The sequence below is a fragment of the Dreissena polymorpha genome, chromosome 3 (assembly GCF_020536995.1).
Source record: "Dreissena polymorpha isolate Duluth1 chromosome 3, UMN_Dpol_1.0, whole genome shotgun sequence".
Lineage (NCBI taxonomy): Eukaryota > Metazoa > Mollusca > Bivalvia > Myida > Dreissenidae > Dreissena > Dreissena polymorpha.
In genome coordinates, this window is record NC_068357.1 from 146,080,386 (window position 1) to 146,108,270 (window position 27,885).

General features: G+C 38.5%; 1 protein-coding gene across 1 annotated transcript in view; it reads left to right on the top strand.

Moving 5' to 3' along the window:
- The window catches only part of LOC127871826 (vam6/Vps39-like protein), a 63,656-nt gene that overhangs the window by 24,983 nt on the left and 10,788 nt on the right, over positions 1-27,885 (top strand). Inside the window, exons 11-20 of the mRNA XM_052415051.1 lie at positions 299-441; positions 1,334-1,462; positions 5,535-5,676; positions 11,847-11,933; positions 12,635-12,708; positions 13,065-13,172; positions 18,523-18,640; positions 22,576-22,704; positions 23,470-23,572; positions 24,390-24,435. Coding sequence (XP_052271011.1) covers positions 299-441; positions 1,334-1,462; positions 5,535-5,676; positions 11,847-11,933; positions 12,635-12,708; positions 13,065-13,172; positions 18,523-18,640; positions 22,576-22,704; positions 23,470-23,572; positions 24,390-24,435 — 1,079 coding nt within the window. The remainder of the gene's footprint in view (positions 1-298; positions 442-1,333; positions 1,463-5,534; positions 5,677-11,846; positions 11,934-12,634; positions 12,709-13,064; positions 13,173-18,522; positions 18,641-22,575; positions 22,705-23,469; positions 23,573-24,389; positions 24,436-27,885) is intronic.

Genomic DNA, 27,885 nt, shown 5'->3' on the forward strand with positions numbered 1-27,885 from the left:
CCGTCTCATGTGATAGGCCTGTATCTATCATTGTTATGTACGTTTCAGACCCGTCTCATGTTATAGGCCTGCATCTATCGTTGTTATGTACGTTTCAGACCCGTCTCATGTGATAGGCCTGTATCTATCATTATTATGTCAGTTTCAGACCCGTCTCATGTGAAAGGCCTGTATCTATCATTTTTATGTACGTTTCAGACCCGTCTCATGTGATAGGCCTGTATCTATCATTGTTATGTATGTTTCAGACACGTCTCATGTGATAGGCCTGCATCTATCATTGTTATGTACGTTTCAGACCCGTCTCATGTGATAGGCCTTTATCCAAACCTGCTGCCTCCAGAGTTCCGCAAGAAGCTGGAGTATCCTGAGCCCCTGCCCAAACTGGAAGGTGGTGACCTTGAGAAGGGACTACTGGCCCTTACTGACTACCTCAATGATGTATGTACACGATATCTATTTTATCTGTTTCTTGTTCTTGGAAAACTGGGCTTAATTCATATGTGTAAAGTGTCAGCCCAAGAGAATTTCAATATTACTTTGGATGATTGTGATCCATGATCAGACGCTTTGTCGCTGACAACTCCTATGCTCCTTGGTGAAAGGTCAAGGTCATGTGATGTCAAAGTTTATGAATTTTCGTTTCTACTGCATGATTTGTTAGTGTCTTGGACAATTTTAATTATACATCTGATAATAATTTCTTATGACCACTTTATGTGTTATATTTAATGCTTATACACCTAGGTGTAAGCTCAAGTTACAACTCAATGTCAAAAGTCATGTTTTTTTAGTCCCCTACCGGTTTCACCGAAGGGGACTTATGGTTTGCGCTCCATCTGTCTGTCAGTCTGTGTGTCAGTCAGTCAGTCAGTCAGTCAGTCAGTCAGTCAGTCAGTCACACTTTTCTGGATCCTGCGATTACTTTAAAAGTATTTAATATTTTTTTATGAAACTTGACACATGGATAGATGGCAATATGGACATTATGCACCTCATTTCATTTTGTTCCTACGTCAAAAATTCTGGTTGCTATGGCAACAAATGTATAAAAAAATATTCTGAAAATGGTGGAATTTCTGACAATGGTGGAGCCAGTAGGGGACTTATATTGCTTGACAATAGTCTTGTTATTTCTGTTTGTTTTTCAGTTTGTATTAGAAGTTGATCAGCTCCTTTCATATAAATTAATGTACTGCCCTCTTCTCAAAGATATAATTCGAAGGTTTATGTCACAATCTGTGTCACATGCTTTTCTTTTTCATTCATCTGCTTTGTAATAATTGTTTCATTATTGATGAAAATTATTCTAATGTTGCACTTACAATTTCAGAAAAAGCGTAAGCTGAATAAGAAACAGTTTGTTATGACGACGGCTATCAAAGAGGGCAATGACACCATAAGTAGCAAGGAGCAGCTGGCTCAGATCATAGACACCACCCTGCTCAAGTGCTACCTGCAGGTAGGTCATGTGACTCAGATCATAGACACCACCTGCTCAAGTGCTACCTGCAGGTAGGTCATGTGACTCAGGTCATAGACACCACCTGCTCAAGTGCTACCTGCAGGTAGGTCATGTGACTCAGGTCATAGACACCACCCTGCTTAAGTGCTACCTGCAGATAGGTCATGTGACACAGTACATAGACACCACCCTGGTCAAGTGCTACCTGCAGGTCAGTCATGTGACTCAGATCATAGACACCACCCTGCTCAAGGGCTACTTGCAGGTAGGTCATGTGACTCAGATCATAGACACCACCCTGCTCAAGTGCTACCTGCAGGTAGGTCATGTGACTCAGATCATAGACACCACCCTGCTCAAGTGCTACCTGCAGGTCAGTCATTTGACTTAGATCATAGACATCACCCTGCTCAAGTGCTTCCTGCAGGTAGGTCATGTGTCTTAGATCAAAGACACCACCCTGGTCAAGTGCTACCTGCAGGTAGGTCATGTAACTCAGATCATTGACACCACCCTGCTCAAGTGCCACCTGCAGGTAGGTCATGTGACTCAGATCATTGACACCACCCTGCTCAAGTGCTACCTGCAGGTCAGTCATGTGACTTAGATCATAGACACCACCCTGCTCAAGTGCTACCTGCAGGTCAGTCATGTGACTCAGATCATTGACACCACCCTGCTCAAGTACTACCTGCAGGTAGGTCATGTGACTCAGATCATTGACACCACCCTGCTCAAGTGCTACCTGCTGGTAGGTCATGTAACTCAGATCATTGACACCACCCTGCTCAAGTGCTACCTGCAGGTCAGTCATGTGACTCAGATCATAGACACCACCTTGCTCAAGTGCTACCTGCAGGTAGGTCATGTGACTCAGATCATAGACACCACCTAGCTCAAGTGCTACCTGCAGGTAGGTCATGTGACTCAGATCATTGACACCACCCTGCTCAAGTGCTACCTGCAGGTAGGTCATGTGACTCAGATCATAGACACCACCTTGCTCAAGTGCTACCTGCAGTTAGGTAATGTGATTCAGATCATTGACACCACCTTGCTCAAGTGCTACCTGCAGGTAGGTAATGTGACTCTGATCATTGACACCACCATGCTCAAGTGCTACCTGCAGGTCAGTCATTTGACCAGTGTGTGATATCTGGAGTCATCTCCAGGAATGCACAGGCTAATGTGGGACGACACTAAATGTATGCGCATTTACCCCAGTCTTCCCTACCTGGCAACATAACTTGTGTTAATTGGATATGAAACTATACTGCAGTCATTCTCTCCCAACATCAAATAGGTATTCGCCCTTTATCGGCACAAGTATGAGCAAAAATCACTGGTAAACCAGCTTACCCAGGTAAAGTATGGGTTTTTTAGCTCACCTGATTGCTCAGGTGAGCTTTTCTGACCGGTCTTTGTCCGTCGTCTGTCCGTCCGTCCGTCTGTTAACAATCGCTCGTAAACACTCTAGAGACCGACATTTGTTGTCCCATCTACATGAAACTTGGTCAGAAGCTTTGCCCCAATAAAATCTTGGCCGAGTTCGAAACTGGGTTGTGTCGGGTCAAAAACTAGGTCACTAGGTCAAAAAAAGAAAAACCTTGTAAACACTGTAGAAGTCACATTTTATGTTCAATCTTCATGTAACTTTGTCAAAATGTTTGTCTAAATGATATCTTGATTGAGTTCAAGAGTGGTTCCGGTCTGTTGAAAAACATGGCCGCCAGTGGGCGGAGCAGTTTTCCTTATTTGGCTATAGAGAAACCTTGTAAAAACTGTAGAAGTCACAATTTTTGCCCAATCATCATGAAAGGTGGTCAAAACATTATTTAATTGATATCTCGGACGAGTTCGAAAATGGTCCAGATCGGTGAAAAAAACATGGCCGCCAGTCCGAAAATGGTTCCGGTCAGTTGAATAGCATGGCTGCCGGGGGGGGGGGGGGTGCAGTTTTCCTTATTTGGCTATAGAGAAACCTTGTAAACACTCTAGAAGTCACAATTTTTGCCCAATCATCATAAAAGATGGTCAAAACATTGGTTTTATTGATATCTCGGACAAGTTCGAAAATGGTCCAGATCGGTGAAAAAACATGGCTGCCAGTGGGCGGGGCATTTTTCTCTATATGTATATAGTGAAAACATGTGAACACTCAAGAAGTCACGTTTTGGCCCCATTTTTATGTAATTTGGTAAGAAAATTTGTTTCTATGAGAGTTGAGTTTGAAAATGGTTCCGGTCAGTTGAATAACATGGCCGGCGGGGGGGTGGGGGGGGGGCAGTTTTTTATATTTATATAAAAGCTTGTTAACACTCTAGAAGTCACATTTTTTGCCCAATCATGAAACTTGGTGAAAATATTGGTTTTATATATATCACATAATGAATGCCATAATTATTGCCCTTAGATTGTCCAAATTTTTATTATATTATACAAAATCCTTGTAAACACTCTAAAGGTCACAATTTTGTTTCAGATTTTATAAATCTTGGTCATAATATTTATTTTTGTATGCAAAGTTTGATGTTTGGTAAGGTGGGTCAACTCAAAATATAGGCCACCAGGTCAAATCTTACAAAAACAAAATCACTCCATATGCCAGAGTTTTGGTTCAATTATGATGAAACTTGACCAGGATGTTTGTCTGGACAATATCTAGGTCAAGTTTGATGTTTGGTAAAGACTGAATGAACTGACTCCTCTCAGGTGAGCGAACTAGGGCCATCTTGGCCCTCTTGTTTAAGTTAAGTTAAGTCTGGTAATCTTGCGCGTGCGGTAATCTTGCGCACTTCGCAATTGCGAATTTCGCAGACGACTAATGGTTTTCTTTAGTAATGAAAGATGGAATTTCACATTTTTAAGAATTAGCGTATTTAAAAGGTACGTATTCCATGAAAAATAAAATCCGATCATTACATTTTAACACCGTTTGCGTCATCCCTATACATTGTACATGTATCGTAAACACTTACCTGCTTACGATAAATTCGAAATGAATCACAAATTCCCTGCAGTCTTTAGCGTTTTCATACTTTGAATTCAGAATCTATAAATCCTACATGTAATTTAGCATTCCATTGCACATATCCGATCAGTTAAGGTATTTTTGACCATTGAAAACATATCGCATCAGACGACATTGTCATCATTTCCCGCCATTCTGTCGACCCAAATTTGGTATGATCACCGCATGCGCAATGGCCTAGTTTTGATATTTTCTGTAAATGATGGAAGCATGATCGTGGTAAAATTAATTTTTTATTGATTGTACCCTATTACTAGATTTGTTGATTTGTATTGAAAAAAAGCACTAGTAATCCAAATTAAATTTGAATGGTTTTACAAACTGATTGCCTAAATAATTTTCTGGAAAACTGATTGTCTAAATAATTTTCTTGAATGTTTTGTCACTAATTGGACACCATATGTCTACAATTATGCCTAAATGAGGTCATTACACCAAGTGCGCAAGATTACCGGACAATGTGATAGTTTGAAAATGAGGTGAGTCGTGTTGGTTTTGAAATCAAATCGGACAGTTCTTCACTTAATTTATCATATATTTTTGTGTTAATTAGCACATTAACTTCTTATTTTAAAAATTAATGTATATATTATGTTGTCAATTTATAAAAGAACATGTTTTTAAACCAATTGACCCCTAACATGCGCAAGTTACCGGACAGCATCGTACTATTAAATGGAAAACAAACAAACAAGCATGCTCACGTATGTTTTTATGGTCAGTTATCAAAGCTGTGGTCAAAGTAAAGACAATTGAAATAAAAGAAATTCTCTTGATGCTGTTGACAGTTTGTAGTTTGTTAAACATTTCCCACTTAGCATAAAGCAGAACAGCCTGTGAGCACATTGCAGACTTTTCAGGTTTTATGCTGTTTGCTGCTTTTTGGAATCTAAGGGTTGTTAATGAAGTCTTTAAAACTGTAATCTTGTAAGAAAGTTCTTAAATGTTACTTGCTTTTCTATATGACTGCAAATGCAATGAAGTGTGTATTTGAGAGATAAAGGGTTTAAACAACTGACATGTTATATAAACATACAGACTAATGATGCGCTGGTGGCCTCATTGTTACGTCTTCCAGACAACAATGTCCACGTTGAGGAGGCAGAGAGATCTCTGAAGAAGAAGGAGAAGTATAGCGAGCTAATTATCCTTTATGAGAAAAAGGAGCTCCATGAGAAAGGTTAGTACAGCGAATAAATCAACATCTATGAGAAATAGGAGCTCCATGAGAAAGGTTAGTATAGTGAGCTCATCATTCTCTATGAGAAAAAGGGACTCCATGAAGTGCTCACACTGGCCTTCAGAAAATAATAGCCATCATTTGTTCCTTAAAAAAATTTAGCCAAAGCAGACGCAGACTTTATCTCAAAATGGTACTGAAGGCAAAAAGAAAAAACAATGATTCTCATTTTACTTCTGTTTTATCAAATGTAAATCTATTGGATTTAAGTTATAATATACACAGACCATGAGAAAGGTTAGTATCGTAGCCTGAGATCTTGTTATTCAAAATGAGTCTCACTCAGTGAAAATGTGGGTTTGGTGCATGTGTGTTGTCCCAGATAAGACTGTGCAGTCTTAACAGATTAATCTAAGACGACACTTTCTTGCAGTCTGCACAGTCTATTCAGGGAAAACAGTTTCTACTTGTATGGAATTTTTGTTTGAAAGGAAGTCTCTTCTAAACAAAAAATCTAGTCTTGATGAAAAGTTTCGTCTCTGATAAGCCTGAACAGGCTCATTGACGCACATGCTTTTATCCCCGTTTGTCCAGAGCGAGGCTCATATGTCATGGTCTACATTGATGAAGTATGTCATGGCCTTATTCTGTGTACATTGCAGCTCTGAGTACATTGATGAAGTATGTCATGGCCTTATTCTGTGTACATTGCAGCTCTGAGTACATTGATGAAGTATGTCATGGCCTTATTCTGTGTACATTGCAGCTCTGAGTACATTGATGAAGCATGTCATAGTCTAATTCTGTGTACATTGCAGCTCTGAGTACATTGATGAAGTATGTCATGGCCTTATTCTGTGTACATTGCAGCTCTGAGTACATTGATGAAGTATGTCATGGCCTTATTCTGTGTACATTGCAGCTCTGAGTTCATTGATGAAGTATGTCATGGCCTTATTCTGTGTACATTGCAGCTCTGAGTACATTGATGAAGTATGTCATGGTCTTATTCTGTGTACATTGCAGCTCTGAGTACATTGATGAAGTATGTCATGGCCTTATTCTGTGTACATTGCAGCTCTGAGTACATTGATGAAGTATGTCATGGCCTTATTCTGTGTACATTGTAGCTCTGAGTACATTGATGAAGTATGTCATGGTCTTATTCTGTGTACATTACAGCTCATAGTACATTGATGAAGTATGTCATGGTCTGATTCTGTGTACATTGCAGCTCTGAGTACATTGATGAAGTATGTCATGGTCTAATTCTGTGTACATTGCAGCTCTGAGTACCTTGATGAAGTATGTCATGGTCTAATTCTGTGTACATTGCAGCTCTGAGTACATTGATGGAGTATGTCATGGTCTAATTCTGTGTACATTGCTGCTCTGAGTACCTTGATGAATTATGTCATGGTCTAATTCTGTGTACATTGCAGCTCTGAGTACATTGATGAAGTATGTCATGGTCTAATTCTGTGTACATTGCAGCTCTGAGTACCCTGATGAAGTATGTCATGGTCTAATTCTGTGTACATTGCAGCTGTGAGTACCCTGATGAAGTATGTCATGGTCTAATTCTGTGTACATTGCAGCTCTGAGTACCCTTATGAAGTATGTCATGGTCTCATTATCCCCCGCCAGAGGCGGAGGGATATTGTTTTGGCGTTGTCCGTCCGTCCGGCTGTCCGTCTGTCCGTCCGGCACTTTTGTGTCCGGAGCCATATCTTGGAAGTTCTTTGGTGGATTTCATTTAAACTTGGTATGAGTATATATATGCATAAGAGGATGATGCACGCCAAATGGCATTGTACACCATCTGTTAAAAACAGACTTATGGCCCTTTGTATCTTGAAAAAATGCTTTTTACTTTAGGCATTTTTGTGTCCGGAGCCATATCTTGGAAGCGCTTTGGCGGATTTCTTTGAAACTTGGTATGAATATATTCCCGAGCCAGAGGCGGAGGGATATTGTTTTGGCGTTGTCCGTCCGTCCGGCTGTCCGTCCGGCACTTTTGTGTCCGGAGCCATATCTTGAAAGTGCTTTGGCGGATTTCATTTAAACTTGATATGAGTATATATATATATGCATAAGAGGATGATGCACGCCAAATGGCATTGTATACCATCTGTTAAAAACAGACTTATGGCCCTTTGTATCTTGAAAAAATGCTTTTTACTATAGGCACTTTTGTGCCCGGAGCCATAACTTGGAAGCGCTTTGGCATATTTCATTTAAACTTGGTTTGAGTATATATATGCATAAGAGGATGATGCACGCCAAATGGCATTGTACACCATCTGTTAAAAACAGACTTATAACCCTTTGTATCTTGAAAAAATGCTTTTTACTATAGGCACTTTTGTGTCCGGAGCCATATCTTGGAAGCGCTTTGGCATATTTCAGAAGGCTTAAGAACCTTCCTTTGTCTTAGTTTTGTGTTATTGTCCTCTGTCCGTTCATCTATCATTATGTTCATCCGTCCGATTTGCACCCATCCTCAAACAAAGCATATGTTGCGGGGGATACCTTGGGCCTTTCAGGCCCTCTTGTTCTGTGTACATTGCAGCTCTGAGTACCCTGATGAAGTATGTAATGGTCTAATTCTGTGTACATTGCAGTTCTGAGTACATTGATGAAGTATGTCATGGTCTAATTCTGTGTACATTGCAGCTCTGAGTACATTGATGAAGTATGTCATGGTCTAATTCTGTGTATATTGCAGCTCTAAGTACATTGATACATTATGTAATGGTCTAATTCTGTGTACATTGCAGCTCTGAGTACATTGATGAAGTATGTAATGGTCTAATTCTATGTACATTGCAGCTCTGAGTACCCTGATATATGTCATGGTCTAATTCTGTGTACATTGCAGCTCTGAGTACATTGATGAAGTATGTCATGGTCTAATTCTGTGTAAACTGCAGCTCTGAGTACCCTGATGAAGTATGTAATGGTATAATTCTGTGTACATTGCAGCTCTGAATACTTTGATGAAGTATGTCATGGTCTAATTCTGTGTACATTGCAGCTCTGAGTACCCTGATGGAGTATGCCATGGTCTAATTCTGTGTACATTGCAGCTCTGAGTCCCTGATATATATAATGGTCTAATTCTGGGTACATTGCAGCTCTGAGTACCCTGATATATGTAATGGTCTAATTATGTGTACATTGCAGCTCTGAGTGCCCTCATAATGTATGTCATGGTCTAATTATGTGTACATTGCAGCTCTGAGTACCCTTATATATGTTATGGTCTAATTCTGTGTACATTGCAGCTCTGAGTACCCTGGTGAAGTATTTAATGGTCTAATTCTGTGTACATTGCAGCTCTGAGTACATTGATGAAGTATGCCATGGTTTAATTCTGTGTAAATTGCAGTTCTGAGTACATTTATGAAGTATGCCATGGTCTAATTCTGTGTACTTTGCAGTTCTGAGTACATTGATAAAGTATGTCATGGTCTAATTATGTGTATATTGCAGCTCTAAATACATTGATGAAGTATGTAATGGTCTAATTCTGTGTACATTGCAGTTCTGAGTACATTGATGAAGTATGTCATGGTCTAATTCTGTGTACATTGCAGTTCTGAGTACATTGATGAAGTATGTAATGGTCTAATTCTGTGTACATTGCAGCTCTGAGTACATTGATGAAGTATGTCATGGTCTAATTATGTGTACATTGCAGCTCTGAGTACCCCGATGAAGTATGTCATGGTCTAATTCTGTGCACATTGCAGCTCTGAGTACCCTGATGAAGTATGTAATGGTAAAAGGCTGTGTACATTGCAGCTCTGAGTACATTGATGAAGTATGTAATGGTCTAATTCTGTGTCCATTGCAGCTCTGAGTACATTGATGAAGTATATCATGGTCTTATTCTGTGTACATTGCAGCTCTGAGTACATTGATGAAGTATGTCATGGTCTAATTCTGTGTACATTGCAGCTCTGAGTACCATGATGAAGTATGTCATGGTCTAATTATGTGTACATTGCAGCTCTGAGTACATTGATGAAGTATGTCATGGTCTAATTATGTGTACATGGCAGTTCTGAGTACATTGATGAAGAACTGTGAAACCATTTATTTTTCGACAGCACAAAATTTCGTCATTTTTATAAAAATGACGATTTCGTCAGCACTTAAATTCGCCGATTTCTGATTTTGAATTTTAAAAAAATTGCGTCAGTCAATATCCGATTTGTGTGTAATACAAATTCGCGATCAATCGCAGTTGCAAAAAATCGTGGTACGAATGCGGGAACACAGTTGAGAATCACTGCAGGAGGTGGGGCCTGTTTGTCACATGCCAATTAACTAGTCTTTTGTTATCAAGGGACAGTAATGGACCCTCTTAATGTATGCAATTCACACGTTCATTGTTATGATTAGCGGACAAGTGGGATCGAATAACCGTTAACGAGTGTTTGTAACAACGAAGCCAAATGCCAATTAGTCTTATTCTATTATTATAATTGCCATACTGATAACAATCGTATCGTAATCTGGAGGTTCCAGATTGTTAAGTGGTTTTTTTTTCAAATAAAATTCTTTTTTATTCTGATATCGACATTAAAATGATAAACTCTATGTGTGTGTTTGTTGTTAAAAAGTAAACTACCAGTAAATAAATCAATAATGTCAATAATTTAAAAATAAATAAATTGATACATATAAAATAGTAATAAGTGTGGTTAAAACGCAAACAATCAAACAACAAACAGCAATTAAAATATTCTTTATTAATTTGTGATAAATACGCATGTTAATCACACATCGTCATCTTTTCATTTGGTTTATTGTCTTTCATCGGCATTCGCTGCGTGATGGCTAATATGCAACACCCCTGAAAAACACAATGCACCTAATGGGTAATAAAGTTATAAACAATTAGCGCTTATTCATTACCATTCTACATAAACGAAGTCAACGCATTCGATACAGCTGTACTGCACACGCGTTTTAAAGAAGTGTAACGTGTCAGTTAAGTACCTTGTGTAATCTACATCCCTTTGTGTCAAAACCGGATTAATCTTGATTACGAAACAGCAGTGAATGTGTGCATGGATTATGTTGGAATTTAATGCCTCATGTCTACGGTAAAGTTTTAAAATATTGTTCAACTTAGTGTTTGTTTTTGTTCAAACATAGAGCATGATTGTTCGTTAGGATCTTAAATTCGCCGATCGGTCGACTGACGAAATTTATGAAAATTAATGCCTGACGATTAATTATGGTTTCACAGTATGTCATTGTCTAATTCTGTGTACATTGCAGCTCTGAGTACATTGATGAAGTATGTCATGGTCTAATTCTGTGTACATTGCAGCTCTGAGTACCCTGATGAAGTATGTCATGGTCTAATTCTGGGCACATTGCAGCTCTGAGTACATTGATGAAGTATGTCATGGTCTAATTCTGTGTACATTGCAGCTCTGAGTACATTGATGAAGTATGTCATGGTCTAATTCTGTTTACATTGCAGTTCTGAGTACATTGATGAAGTATGTAATGGTCTAATTCTGTGTACATTGCAGCTCTGAGTACCCTGATATATGTAATGGTCTAATTCTGTGAACATTGCAGCTCTGAGTACATTGATGAAGTATCTCATGGTCTTATTCTGTGTACATTGCAGCTCTGAGTACCCTGATATATGTAATGGTCTAATTCTGTGTACATTGCAGCTCTGAGTACCCTGATATATGTAATGGTCTAATTCTGTGTACATTGCAGCTCTGAGTACAATGATGAAGTATGTCATGGTCTAATTATGTGTACATTGCAACTCTGAGTACATTGATGAAGTATGTCATGGTCTAATTCTGTGTTCATTGCAGCTCTGAGTACATTGATGAAGTATGTCATGGTCTAATTCTGTGTACATTGCAGTTCTGAGTACATTGATGAAGTATGCCATGGTCTAATTCTGTGTAAATTGTAGCTCTGAGTACATTAATGAAGTATGTCATGGTCTTATTCTGTGTACATTGCAGTTCTGAGTACATTGATGAAGTATGTCATGGTCTAATTCTGTGTACATTGCAGTTCTGAGTACATTGATGAAGTATGTCATGGTCTTATTCTGTGTAAATTGCAGCTCTGAGTACATTGATGAAGTATGTCATGGTCTAATTCTGTGTACATTGCAGCTCTGAGTACCCTGATGAAGCAGGCAACCCGCCCCAACTCCTTACTGCAAGGCTGTGATAGAACTGTGCAATACCTACAACGCCTTGGTAACTACACTACACTGTCAGCTGTATAGCTACCACTTAAATGCAGTATCCTTATACCGGATTACACAGGGCACATATGGGAGTCACTCTCTATGTCTGTTGATTCTCAGTTATGAGTTTGTTGAGAAAAACTACTTCCGCATTTGTTAAATGATTATTATGAACTCAAAATATGTCATCACGTTGAATTGTTGATGTGTAAGTCTTTTTATTTCATCTCTTGTGATCTAAATGTTCCTGAGTATTTTCCCTTAAACTTAACTGACAGTTTGTTACATGTATACAAGTCATGTTGGTGACTAAGTCTTTGTCTAGATTTCGGTTCTGCTTCAAGAATCAAACTGCAACTGTTTATGAAATATAATTTTGACAGTTTCTCATAATCTGTTTTCTGCATTGAATGAATGTTTTACAAAACTGTCAAGACTATGAAGAAATAAAGATATATTCTAAATATTCTGAAATCATATGGATGTGCAAATTATTGAGTATTGATGCAAATAGATAAATGCTCACCATTGATATTTTGGTTATTGGTCAGTAAAATTAAGATACTTTTTGTACATTCAAAACAATTTCAACTTTCAAAAATGTTATTTACTTGTTGTAGTAGAGGTTAAATAAAGCAGCAAATGGTCTCTGTAGATCCTAATCATCTATCACTATTTATGTATCAAAATGATCATTTTATGTCTTTGAAGGTCCGGACCATTTGAAACTGATATTTGAATATGCAAAATGGGTGATTGAGAAATATCCAGAGGAGGGGCTTAAGGTATGTGGTCTAGTTATCTATGTAAGAACACAAATTAAATACCGTCTAATCTGCACTAAGCAGTCAGTCAACAATAGTGTTCATAGTGTCAGTTTGAAACAAGTGGCTGCATAAGCAAGGTAACCACTTTTTAGATGATCGGTCAACTGATAGTATCATCCACATTCAAAGAAAAAGCACCAAAAGAAATTGTGATAATCTTCTTCTGCACATGCTGGCAGACAAATTGCATGAATATATTTATCTGAACGATAAAAACACAAATTAAGCTATTTTGCTCACATTTTGACACTTTCATCCTACATACTAAGAAAATAAAGTGTTCCCATTATTAATGCCTATTCTATTTTCTGCAGATATTTACGGAGGATCTCTCGGAGGTGGAAAATTTACCAAGGTCTCAAGTGCTAGGCTATCTGGAGGGTCTAAACAAGGGCAGCAAGGACCTTGCAATCATGTATCTGGTAATGTGTAGCCCATCATGTACCTGGTAGGGTGTAACCCATCATATATCTGGTAAGGTGTAACCCATCATGTATTTGGTAAGGTGTAACCCACTATATACCTGGTAAGGTGTTACCCATCATGTATCTGGTAAGGTGTAACTCATCATGTATTTGGTAAGGTGAAACCAATAATTCACCTGGTAAGGTGTAACCCATTATGTACTTGGTAAGGTTTACCCATCACATACCTGGTAAGGTGTTCTCCATCACTTATCTGGTAAGTTGTTACTCATCATTTATCTGGTAAGGTGTGCTCCATCATGTATCTTGTAAGGTTAAACTTATCATGTACCTGGTAAGGTGTAACCCATCACATACCTGGTAAGGTGTTACCCATCAGGTATCTGGTAAGTTGTTATCCATCACATATCTGGTAAGCTGTTGCCCATCATACACCTGGTAGGTTGTTACCAAACACATACTTTGTAAGTGGTAACCCATAATGTACCTGAAAAGGTGTAATCCATTATATACCTGGTAAGGTGTAAGCCAGCATGTACTTGGTAGGGTGTAACCTATTATGCACCTGGTAAGGGTGAACCCGTCATATACCTGGTTAGTTGTAACCAATCATGTACATGGTAAAATGTAATCCATGATATACCTGCATGTTCCAGGTAAGGTGTGATCCATCATGAACCTGTAAACTTGTATCCTATCATGTATGTCATAAGGAAGAACCCATAGGGGAAATGTCATTGGATAATAAGGCCTTATGCATCTCCACAAAGTGTTGTAACTGATGGGCATTGCAGTCTCTGGCCTAATGCCTCTCCACAAAGTGCTGTCCTTGATAAGGCATTGCAGTCTCCAGCCTAATGCCTCTCCACAAAGTGCTGTCCTTGATAAGGCATTGCAGTCTCTTGCCTAATGCCTCTCCACAAAGTGTCTTTCCTGATAAGGCATTGCAGTCTCCAGCCTAATGCCTCTCCACAAAGTGCTGTCCTTGATAAGGCATTGCAGTCTCCAGCCTAATGCCTCTCCACAAAGTGCTGTCCTTGATAAGGCATTGCAGTCTCTGGCCTAATGCCTCTCCACAAAGTGTCTTTCCTGATAAGGCATTGCAGTCTCCAGCCTAATGCCTCTCCACAAAGTGCTGTCCTTGATAAGGCATTGCAGTCTCCAGCCTAATGCCTCTCCACAAAGTGCTGTCCTTGATAAGGCATTGCAGTCTCCAGTCTAATGCCTCTCCACGAAGTGCTGTCCTTGATAAAGCATTGCAGTCTCCAGCCTAATGCCTCTCCACACAGTGCTGTCCTTGATAAGGCATTGCAGTCTCCAGCCTTATGCATCTCCACAAAGTGTTGTAACTGATGGGCATTGCAGTCTCCAGCCTAATGCCTCTCCACAAAGTGCTGTCCTTGATAAGGCATTGCAGTCTCCAGCCTCATGCATCTCCACAAAGTGTTGTAACTGATGGGCATTGCAGTCTCTGGCCTAATGCCTCTTGTCCTTGATAAGGCATTGCAGTCTCCACAGGCTATTTCTGAACAACTCTGATTTTTGTTTTCCTTTTTTGAATAAATGAGATGTGGTTTCTGTCCATTGAAAAAAAATGGTGCCAGGAGTCTGGGCAGTTTCCTTATGTGGCTATAGCAAAACCATTTTAGCACTCTAGAAGTCACATTCTTTATCCACTTATCATGAATCTGTCTTAGAACAAACATGGTTGCTGTGTAATCACAACCTGCAAAGATCAGTTTAGTTCTTTGTTGTGGTCTTAGATGAGTGTCTTTAGGCCTTTGGCCTTCATGTTTATTTATAATTATATCATTTGTTTCATGTTACAGCTAGTGAACATTAATTTTACCCTGACTGACCTAGATATTCCCCCCCCCCCCCTTCCCAATAAGCAGGTTATATTGCATGGCACCTGTTGGTCTGTAATGATGATGGTTACTCAAAAGTTAAGAAAGATATGACTGCGTTTTTGAAGTCAACAGATCAAAGGTCAGAGTCACTTGGGCATGTAAGAGTTACTGTTAATCATACAAATGATGAACTGGTTTACTTAAAAGAAATGGGAGATGGCTATTGAATTAGAGGACACCAGGTCATGGGTATATTGTATGCAGGTTACTTGGTTGCCTATTGATTTTGAGGTCATCAGGTCAAGGTAAGGTACAGAGTCATTTGTCAAGAAATTGGTCGCCGTAAAACATCTAGAGAACATTTTCATCTATGATATTCTAAAAGGTATGATTTGATTTTGAGGTCAACAGGTCAAAGAACAAGGTCGCATTGCCTTGTAAAATGAACATAGTTTCCACACAATTGTTGCCGTTTGGGCGTTTAGGGTTCTTTCTTTAACCAACACGTTTGGGTTTCTAAATATATTATATTTATGATATAATATCATAAACATACAGGTTGACAGCATGAAAGATGTGCAAAGAATGACATTAGAAATAATAAGTATACATTTCAATTATATGTAAAATGATGTGTTCTGATGGTACCAACAGAATTAATACACAAATACAACTATTAAAACAAAATAAATACAATAATGCAACTGACAAACATGATTATAAAAGATGTATAAAATGCATATTTACCTAAATATGTTATATTTATAATTTAATGTCATAAACATACAGGTTGACAGCATGAAAGATATGCAAAGAATGACATTTGAAATAGTCACTAATGCGCACGGATGTGGTTGAGTGAATAAATTCATGCATGACAAGCCAATTAACGTATTAAAATGTTAGTAAAAACAGTTTGACTTTCTACCCAGTCTCTACATACTGAAAACTAATCAACTACTACAAAAGAACGCTACTAATCCTATTTACAGTTAAAATCTACTCTTTCCAATCATTAAACAATGAGAGAAATGTTTCGTTTAAAAATAATTTACTTCAATATCATTCAGAATAAATATATTTAAGAACTAAATATATTTACAACAACGACAATTTAAATACGTCTATAACACAATATTAAAAAAATAATACATTTTTGTCCCCTACTGGTTTCACCGGAGAGGATTTTGGTTTGCGGTCTGTCTGTCAGTCATTCACACTTTTCTGGATCCTGCGATAACTTTATTATAAGTTCTTCATATTTTTTCATGAAACTTGAAACATGGATAGATGGCAATATGGAGATTATGCATTGCATTTCATTTTGTTCCTACGTCAAGAATTCTGGTTGCTGTGGCAACAAATAGACTAGAAATACTGCTGAAAATGGTGTTTTTCTGGATCCTGCGATTACTTTTTAAAGTTCTACATATTTTTTCATGAAACTTGAAACATGACAATGGTGGAGCCGGTGTAACAGGCCATTTTTTCCCCCCTGGCCACTTTTTCCCCGGGGAAAAAAGGGACTAGTCCATTTTTTCCCCGGGGAAAAAGTGGCCTAGGCCAATTCTTCCCCCCCTAGTCCAATTCTTCCCCCCCTGATTTTTCATTTAATATATCTTTCCGTCTACACCTTTCGTCCAGTTTTTCCCCCCTGGCCAGTTTTTCCCCCCTAACATGTAAAAGTAGTTTTAATATCAGAGTTTGATTGAGAGTTGCTAAAACTGCCTCCACACCCTTATCTTTTATTTTACTTATCTTTTACATTTATATTTCACTTTTCTTCCAGTTGTTCTCCCCTGGCCAGTTTTTCCCCCCTACCATGTACAAGTAGTTTTAACAACAGAATTTGATCGAGAGTTGCTAAAACTGCCTCCACCCCCTTATCTTTTATCTTAATTATCTTTTACATTTATTCTTCACTTTTCGGACAGTTTTTCCCCCCATGGCAAGTTTTTCCCCCTTAACATGTAAAAGTAGTTTTAACAACAAAATTTGATTGAGAGTTGCTTAAACTGCCTCAACCCCCTTATCTTTTATTTTACTTCTATTTTACATTTTTTCTTCACCTTTCTGCAAATTCCCCCCCCCCCCCCTGAAAATTGGTAAGAATGTTCATCTCAATGAAATCTAGGTTAAGTTAGGGAAAGTGGGTCATGTGTGTTCCAAAACTAGGTCACCAGACCAAATCACAGAAACGGTTAGTTAACACTCCAGAGGTCACTTTTCATACCGATCTTCATGAAAATTGGTCAGAACCTTCATCTCAATGAAATATAGGTTGAGTTTGAATGTAGGTGATAGGTAGTCAAAAACTAGGTCATTAGGTCAAATTATAGAAAACTTTCGTTAACTCTCTAGATGTCATATTTTCTTCCTGATCTTCATGAAAATGGATCACAATGTCCATCTCTATCAAATCATTACCTGAGTTTGGAAGTTGGTCATGTGCAGACAAAAGCTAGGTTACAACTAAGTCAAATCATACAAAATGTTTGTTTGCAATCTAGAAGGAGTTTTAGGTGAGCGATACAGGACCCTCTTGTTCATTCACTTTTAGGCCATTTTTCCCCCTTGGCCAGTTTTTCCCCCCTACCATTTGGTTTCGTTCCAAAGACCACTTTTACACTTAATTTTATCTTTTGACAATTACTTTGGGGGCCGAGGGGGGAATTGGCCGAGGGGAGAAAAATGGCCAAGAGTCATGTTGCTATTAATTCTTTAAGTAGGGGGAGGGGGAAATTGGCGAAGGGAAGAAAAAAAATTAAGAGTCATGTTGCTATTAACTCTTAGGAAGGGAGGGGGAAAAGATTGGCCGAGGGGCGAAAAAAGTGCCAAGAGTCATGTTGCAATTAATTCTTTAAGTAGGGGGAAAATTTGGCCAAGGGGGGGAAAGATTGGCCTGGGCCATTTTTTCCCTGGGGGAAAAAACGGCCTAGGCCAATCTTTCCCCGGGGAAAAAATGGCCTAGGCCAATTTTTCCCCGGGGAAAAACTGGCCGGGGGAAAAAATGGACCGCTATACCTGTACCGGTAGGGGACATATATTGCTTGACAATAGTCTTGTTTAGAAATTGGTATCTAGGTAAGTCTCGACCCATATGACTTTCAAATCAAGAGTTCAAAGTTTAAAGGTCACAGGACCATTTGCTGCAAGAGGGGAGGGGCATACAGATTGACCAATATCTCTTGTTTAAAATACTTTTACCGTGATAATAAAAACAATTCTTCTAGTTTAAGTATAATGAAATGAAGAAACTAAAATCAAGAATATCTTACTAAAATCCTTTCATGAAATCATTATAGCCATTATATATGTTACTGGACAAATCAAGAATGACTTTGGCAAACAATTTATGATTGTTTACACTAATCAAGCTTGTTAGTTTCTGTGTACTGTCGCCAATATACATTAGTGTTTCTATACATAGTTCTGCCTCTGGCCGGAACCAAACCTAACCCTATGTAAATAAGTACATCTGTTTACCTTGATGTAAGGACCATGTGATCACGAATTGGCACGATACGAATGAGGACCTGCACAGCCGCTATGCCCAGCTACTGAGGGATAGGGTGCAAGCCTCCATGGAGGAGTATCTGAGGGGTTTACCAGAGGGTGAGACAACTCTCCACTCATAAGCAATGTGAAAATGCCATCTGAAAACAGCATAAAACCAGAACAGCCTTCGAGTAACTTGCAGTCTGTTCAGGTTTTATGCTATCTGCTGCTCATCAATACCTTAGGGTTAGAAATGAAGTGTTTAAAAGTTTAAATCTCGGAAGACAGGTTTTGAATTTAATGAGATTTTCTAAGGGACTGCACATTTGTCAAAGTGTGTATCTGAGTGGTATAGGGTTAAGGGGAGTAATTACTGACATCAATACTTCTGGAGTTAAGATTTAAAGTTTTGAAAAAAAAAAATTGCTTTAAATGATGATATATCCAGGGCTGCCTGACTTTAAGACAATTTAACTGGAGTTATTAAGCTGCAGCTAGCAGCAATATCATTTTTATATTAGGATTGTGTTCTAAGAAAAAAAAATATAATTTAGGAAAAAATGGGATGGGTTTTTAATTGTTTTTGTTTTTTCAAAGAGTTATCTACAAGGGCTACAACTTAATAGGAGTTTTATCTACAATCAATATTTCATTTTTGCATCATAATCGTGAATTTTTCTAAAAAACTCAATTAATGGTGTTAACCTGCAAATCCTGATCCAAGCCCACTATAGTTACATTGACATTGCATTTTTTTGCAACAATATTTGTCAGATCATGTCTGTATCATACAACAATGTAACTTTTATATGGTTGACCAGGGCATGATGATGGTTATTATGTGCATTCATTATGCAGTTATTGAAAATCGGTATCTCAGACACAAATAATCAATCCTTAACAGCATCATATTCTAGACACATTCATATTGTATTATTATTCTGCTGAAATGTCAGGTCAACCTAATTGTTTAGGTTTTTAACCAGGTTTTCCGAAGGAAAAAACTGGTTATTAGATTGGCGAATGCGGGCGGGCTGGGTGGCTGGCGGGCTGGCTGGCTGGCTGGCGGGCTGGCGGAACAAGCTTGTCCGGGCCATAACTATGTCGTTGATTGTCAGATTTTAAAATCATTTGGCACATTTGTTCACCATCATTGGACGGTGTGTCGCGCGAAATAATTACGTCGATATCTCCAAGGTCAAGGTCACACTTTGAGTTCAAAGGTCAAAAATGGCCATAAATGAGCTTGTCCGATCCATAACTATGTCGTTCATTGTCAGATTTTAAAATCATATGGCACATTTGTTCACCATCATGGGACGGTGTGTCGCACGAAATAATTACGTCAATATCTCCAAGGTCAAGGTCACACTTTGAGTTCAAAGGTCAAAAATGGCCATAAATGAGCTTGTCCGAGCCATAACTATGTCGTTCATTGTCAGATTTTAAAATCATTTGGCACATTTGTTCACCATCATTGGACGGTGTGTCGCGCGAAATAATTACGTCGATATCTCCAAGGTCAAGGTCACACTTTGAGTTCAAAGGTCAAAAATGGCCATAAATGTCCCTTGAGATATAACCTTCATATTTGGTATGCATGTGTATATGGACAAGGCCTTTCCATACGCACAACAATTTTGACCCCTGTGACCTTGACCTTGAAGTAGGGGTCTGCGTTTAGGTTTCAAAATCTGCGTTTAGGTTTCGAAAAATGCTCATAACTTCTATGTCCCTTGAGATATAACCTTCATATTTGGTATGCATGTGTATATGGACAACGCCTTTCCATACGCACACAAATTTTGACCGTCCGTCCGTCCGTGTGTCCGTCCGAAAACTTTAACGTTGCTCATAACTTTTGCAATATTGAAGATAGCGACTTGATATTTGCCATGCATGTGTATCTTATGAAGCTGCACATTTTTAGTGGTGAAAGGTCAAGGTCATCCTTCATGGTCAAAGGTCAAAAAAAATAAATTCATGTGCATCTCATGGAGCTGCACATTTTGAGTGGTGAAAGGTCAAGGTCATCCTTCAAGGTCAAAGGTCATTTTTTTTTTTTTTTTTTTCACCATCAAATTACCAGTCTGCCAAAGGCTACAACAAACCTCTACTTACAAAGTTCTCATTTTTAACCAGGTTTTCCGAAGGAAAAAACTGGTTATTTGATTGGCGAATGCGGGCGGGCTGGCGGGCGGGCGGAACAAGCTTGTCCGGGCCATAACTATGTCGTGCATTGTCAGATTTTAACATCATTTGGCACATTTGTTCACCATCATTTGACGGTGTGTCGCGCGAAATAATTACGTCGATATCTCCAAGGTCAAGGTCACACTTTGAGTTCAAAGGTCAAAAATGGCCATAAATGAGCTTGTCCTGGCCATAACTATGTCATTTATTGTGAGATTTTAAAATCATTTGGCACATTTGTTCACCATCATGGGATGGTGTGTCGCACGAAAGAATCACGTCAATATCTCCAATGTCAAGGTCGCCAGGACTAAAAATATATTTTTTTTTAAAACAAACTTACAAAGGGGTTAATTTTGTTTGTTCATTTCAAAAGTTCAGTTTGAGTTTTCTCCCTTTATCAGATTTTTTTTTCACAATGAAAACCTGGTTTTGTGACAATTTTGTCCCTTGTTGATAATTAAAAGAGCTAAATTTCTAGTTCACATGCTTTCAATTAACCCATCAATTGACAAAGCACATTATCAGAGGGCATCCATTAGTTCCACTGATATTCTTGTTATACCCCCACAAACGAGGTTTAGGGGGGTATATAGGAGTGAGCTTGTCTGTCGGTTGGTCGGTCGGTCGGTCTGTCTGTCTGTCAGTCCGTATTTAGTGTCCGCTCTCTAATTCAAGTTGTTTTCATCTGATCTTCACCAAACTTGGTAAGATGTTGTATCTAGATGATATCTAGGCCAAGTTCGAATATGGGTCATGCCAGGTCAAAAACTAGTTCATGGGGTCACTAAGTGCGTTTTAAACATTGAGCATGGTGTCCGCTCTCTAATTTAAGTACATGTAGTTTTCATCCATTCTTCACCAAACTTGGTCAGAAGTTGTTTCTGGATGATGTCTAGGTCAAGTTTAAATATGGGTCCTGCCGGGTCAAAAACTAGGTCATTGGGTCACTTAGTGCGTTTTAAACATTCAGCATAGTGTCTGCTCTCATATTCAAGTATTTTTTATTCAATATCTTCACCAAACTTGGTCAGAAGCTGTATCTAGATGATCTCTACGCCAAGTTTGAACATGGGCCAGGCTGGGCCAGAAACTAGGTCACTGGGTCACTTAGTGCGTTTTTTAACATTCAGCATGGTGTCTGCTCTCTATTTTTAAGTAGTTTTCATCCGATCTTCACCAAAGTTGGTCAGAAGTTTTATCTAGATGATCTTAAGGCCAAGTTTGAACATGGCCATGCCAGATCAAAAACTTGGTCACGTTTGTTATACACATTCAGCATGTTGTCCGCTCTCTAATTCAAGTAGTTTTCATCTTTACAACGCTTGGTCCGAAGTTGTATCTAGATGATGTGTAGGTCAAGTTTGAACATGGGCCATGCCGGGTTAAAAACTAGGTCACAGGGTCACTTAGTGCATTTTAAACATTGAGCATGGTGTCCGCTGTTTTTTGTGAAGACAACATGCAAAATATTCTGTGTCAATGCAGCATGTGGGGGTGTTCGTCACGTCTGTGACAAAGCTCTAGTTAAAGACCTGATATGAGGTCATCAACAAGTGGGGCTTAATGCATGTGCTTAAAGGTCATCAACAAGCGGGGCTTAATGCATGTGCTTAAAGTGTCATAGCAGATTAGCCTGTACAGTCTGCTAATATGAGATGACACTTTCAGCTTTATGAAATTTTTCATTTTAAGACATAACCTACTAATCAAAAATCCAGTCAAGGTGGAAAGTGTTTTACCTGATAAGCTGGTGCTGACTGCACAGGCTAATCTCTGACAACACTTAATGCACATTCAATAAGCCCAGCTAACCACAAGCGCGGCTGTATACGATACCTCGGCTAATTTACACCCAGGTCATATCCCGGCACTGGCGGGCAAGGAGCCTGGGAGGCTGGGAGAGTACCGCAGCAAGCTGATACACTTTTTGGACAACTCCATGTACTACAAGCCAGAGGAGCTGCTTCCCAGATACCCCATGAACAGTACGTTATTTAATGCAATGACATTGTCTTGTGTGTCCAGTTTGGAGTTGTGCTTAGAGTGTTAAAGTGCCTGGGCTGTGAGGACAGTTTTCTTACGGCCAATAGGGGGCTAAATAACTGAACCACTCCCTGCGTGGCAAGTATACATTGTCTTCCAATATTTTTCATAAAATTTCTCGCTGAATTTAAGTTTGCTTTTGAAAAACACATGGACCAAATTTGTATGCAAAGAGGCCAAAGTAGATGATTTTTTTGTAAATATTTATAGTAATTTTTCACCACATTTATTTTTAAGTTTAATTCATAGCAAAACAATTAATGTATATCTTATTTCCTACTGATTTAATATAAGCGTTGTTATATTTTGTAAATTCCTTTTTTGTAACAGAAAAAAATCTGGAGGGCCGAATCAGCTTTAAGCACAGGCTGTATATAGGATAATATGAAGGAGCTCGACATTAAATGTTACAGTGTTTCATCTATGTAAACAGAAAATTCATCGCCTAGTTTGACATGACACATGTTCACAAAAGCTGCTGTATTTTTTAATTACTAATAAGAAGAAGCTGCTAATTACAGCGTTTGCAATAACAGTTTTTCTACAAAAAATTGTACACACTTTAGACAAGGTTGAGCAGATTCTGATCAATAATAAAGGATTTTTGTTATTGTTCCTCAAGGGGTTATTAGTTCTCAATGAGTATTCACATGTAAGAATTGATACCCATTCACTATGTGATGCTGTTGCTGGTCTTACTACTGCAGGATTCTATGAGGAGCGGGCCATACTGCTGGGCAGGCTTGGGCGACATGAGGTGGCACTGGGGCTGTATATCGTGGTACTCAATGATCACGCACTTGCAGAAAAGTAGGTCTTCATTTGAGCCTCATGCTTGAAAACTGGGCCTTATGCATGTGCATTCTTTTAAACTCAAAATTCCATAAAAGCGAAAAGTGTTGTCCCTGATAAGCCCTGGCGGACACACACTTTGCCCACATGCATTAAGCTGGTTTTTGTCCAGAACGCGACTCAATTGATGTGTTGTCAGCATAGATGATGGTCCTAAAATTTGATAAAACTATGATATTTTGTACTGTAGATATTGAGATATTGAGTTTTTCCTCAAAGGGAACATATATGTACTGTTTTCTAAGATAATTCATGTGATGACTTTGTAAGTTATTACAATTTGTTGATGCAATTAAATTTGTGTAATTGCATTGTTAAAACGTAAAAAACATTGAATTTGAAGTTATGTTACTGCAGTATTGTATATACAACACATGTGATGGATTTGATCCTTTAATAATGTCTAACACATATAAATTATAATAATAATCATGTTAATGAAATGCTTGAACAACTGTGTAATGCACCTTGAAGTTATAAATACTTACAAACATATCACATCCCCAGCACTGGACCAGCAAAAGTCATCAGCTTTAATCTTTAAGTTTGTCTCATTTTCAGTTTGGCCAAGCATATCAATAGTTTAATCTAAATTATATGTCTTACAAAGAATGTAACATTCAAGTATTTTCATAATAATGCAAACTGATAGATGTAACAATTTAATAATTATCTGCCTGAAACTTATCGCTATTCTTACATTCAACCCAAGTTCATATCTGTTAGGAGTAAGCTGGGTATCTTACTGGTCATGTAAATATTCCATCCTTTCCAGATACTGCCAAAAATACTACAAGAAAGACACACCTGCAAATAAGGATGTAAGTTTGTTAGTTGCTTTTTGGAAATCATTGAATTAACTTGTCACAAATGTTAATCTATATAAAACAGTGTGCCATGCATAAATAAAAAACACTTGGTACCTTTATGTTATTATCTTTCTTAGAAGTCAAATTACAGAACTTGTTCATTAAAATAGGGCTTGTTTGCTCTATTACTGTTCCAGCAAATCAATGAATTAGAAATAATAAATTATACATTTATGTTGTTGCTGTGGTTGTTTTTTAGCTCACCTGATTGCTCAGGTGAGCTTTTGTGACCGGTCTTTGTCCGTCGTACGTCCGTCCGTTAACATTTGTTCGTAAACACTCTAGAGGCCACATTTATTGTCCGATCTTCATGAAACTTGGTCAGAAGCTTCGTCCTAATGAAATCTCGGTCGAGTTCCAAACTGGGTTGTGCCGGGTCAAAAACTAGGTCACTAGGTCAAAAAAAAAGAAAAAAACTTGTAAACACTGTAGAAGTCACATTTTATGCCCAATCTTTATGTTACTTTGTCAAAATGTTTGTTTTAATGATATGTTGGTTAAGTTCAAAAGTGGTTCCAGTCCGTTGAAAAACATGGCCGCCAGTGGGCGGGGCAGTTTTCCTTATTTGGCTATAGAGAAACGTTGTAAACACTCTGGAAGTCACAATTTTTGCTCAATCATCATGAAAGTTGGACAAAACGTTGGTTTTATTGATTTCTCGGACTAGTTCGAAAATGGTCCAGATCGGTGAAAAAACATAACCGCCAGTGGGTGGGGCATTTTTCTCTATATGTATATAGTGAAAACATGTAAACACTCTAGAAGTCACATGTTTGGCCCAATTTTCATGAAATTGGGTCAGAACATTTGTTTCCTTGATATGAGAGTTGAGTTCGAAAATGGTTCCGGTCAGTTGAATAATATGGCTGCCGGGGGGGGGCAGTTTTCCTTATTTGGCTATAGAGAAACCTTGTAAACACTCTAGAAGTCACAATTTTTGCCGAATCATGAAAGTTGGTCAAAACATTGGTTTTATTGATATCTCGGATAATATTTATTTTTGTAAGCAAAGTTTGATGTTTGGTAAGGGGGGTCAACTCAAAACATAGGTCACCAGGTCAAATCTTACAAAAACAAAATAACTCCATATGCCAGAGTTTTGGTTCAATAATGATGAAACTTGACCAGGATGTTTGCCTGGACAATATAGTGTATAGTGAAACATTCTAGAAGTCACATTTTTTGCCCAATTTTCATGAAATTTGGTCAGAACATTTGTTCCTTGATACGAGAGATGAGTTGGAAAATGGTTCCAGTCAGTTGAATAACATGGCTGCCAGGGGGGTGGGGCAGTTTTCCTTATGTGACTTTATAGAGAGAAACCTTGTGATCGAACACTATAGAAGTCACATATTTTGCCTAATCATCGTGAAACTTAGTCAAAACATTGGTTTTATTGATTTCTTGGACAAGTTGAAAAATGGCTCAGATCTGTGAAACACACATTTTAACTCACCTGATTGCTCAGGTGAGGTTTTAGGATTGGTCTTTGTGCGATGTCCGTTCGTCCACATTGGTTTGTAAATACTCTAGCATTCACATTTCTCAAGCATTCTTTATCAAAGTTGCTGAAAGATCTCAGTCAAGTTTGATAATGAGCAAAATCACATAATGCCATAATTATTGCCCTTAGATTGTCCAAATTTTCATTATAATATACAAAATCCTTGTAAGCAAAGTTTGATGTTTGGTAAGGGGGGTCAACTCAAAATATAAGTCACCATTTCAAATCTTACAAAAACAAAAACACTCCCTACGCCAGATTTTTGGTTCAATAATGATGAAACTTGACCAGGATGTTTGTCTGGTCAATATCTAGGTCAAGTTTGACATTAGGTAAAGATTGAATGATTCGATTCCTCTCAGGTGAGCGAAATAGGGCCATCTTGGCCTTCTTGTTTTCACTCAAGCACCAGTTGGCTAAAGTTAAAGTCAATGTCATATATGATGTCAGCAGATCACATGCAATATTATCCACAAAGTGGATTGGGGTTTAAATCACTTGCTGCGATATCTTATGTTAGGTGTCAGAGTACCACCGATTGTTTTGGTAATGTCCACATGCTTTCAACTTTATGTTATTTTTATCCACAGTTTAACAACACTTTTATGTCCCCGGTAGGGTGGCATATAGCATTTGAACTGTCCATTCGTCCATCTGAAAACTTTAACATTGGCCATAACTTTTGCAATATTGAAGATAGCAACTTAATATTTGGCATGCATGTGTATCTCATGTAGATGCACATTTTGAGTGGTGACAGGTCAAGGTCATCCTTCAAGGTCAAAGGTACAAAAAACAAATCAAAGGGAAGTAACAAGCTTGAAAGGGAGATAATTTATATTTATCATTTGGAATGTACAGATCATTTTCACAATGGAAGTAATAAACAAAATATTACTTCACTTGTGAAAATGATCTGCACCTGCCAAATGATATAATCTAAAGGGGTAAAATAAAATAAAAATAAATCAAAGTGGCGCAGTAGGGGGCATTGTGTTTCTGACAAACACATCTCTTGTTTATAACCATATATGTACTGTGCACTGTGTTATCTTATTAAACTTGTGTTTTCTTTCACCAGATGTACTACAGTATTATTGTCTTGTTCCATGTTGAAGTTGGTTTTCTATTTTGTATTGTCCCCTGGGCAGGCATACTTCTACATGTTGTATGTGGTAGTCTATTTTGTGTTGTCCCCTCTGCATGTGTACTACTGCCTGTTCTGATGTCCCCTCTTCAGGTGTACCACTACCTGATGCTTTGTCCCTCTTTAGGTGTACACCCTGTTGTGTTGTCCCCTCTGCATGTGTATTACTAGCTGCTGTTTTCCCCCTCTGCAGGTGGACTGTTACTTGTTGTGTTTCCCCTCTGTAGGTGTACCACTACCTGTTGTGTTTCCCCTCTGTAGTTGTACCACTACCTGTTGTGTTGTGCCCTATACATGTGTACTACTACCTTTTGTGTTGCTCCCTATGCAGTTGTACTACTACTTGTTATGCTGACCCCTCTGCAGGTGTACTACTACCTGTTATGTTCTCCACTCTGCATGTGTACTACTACTTGTTGTGTTGTCCCCTTTTAAAGTGTACTACTACCTGATATGTTGTCCCCTCTTCAGGTGTTATCCTACCCTATGCGGATGAACTACTACCTGTTATGTTGTGCCATCTACAGGTGTACTACTACATGTTATGCTGTCTGCTCTGCAGGTGTACTACTACCTGTTATGTTGTGCCATCTACAGATGTACTACTACCTGTTATGTTGTGCCATCTACAGATGTACTACTATCTGTTACCTGTTATGCTGTCCGCTCTGCAGGTGTACTACTACCTGTTATGTTGTGCTCCTACAGATGTACTACTACCTATTATGCTGTCCGCTCTGCAGGTGTACTT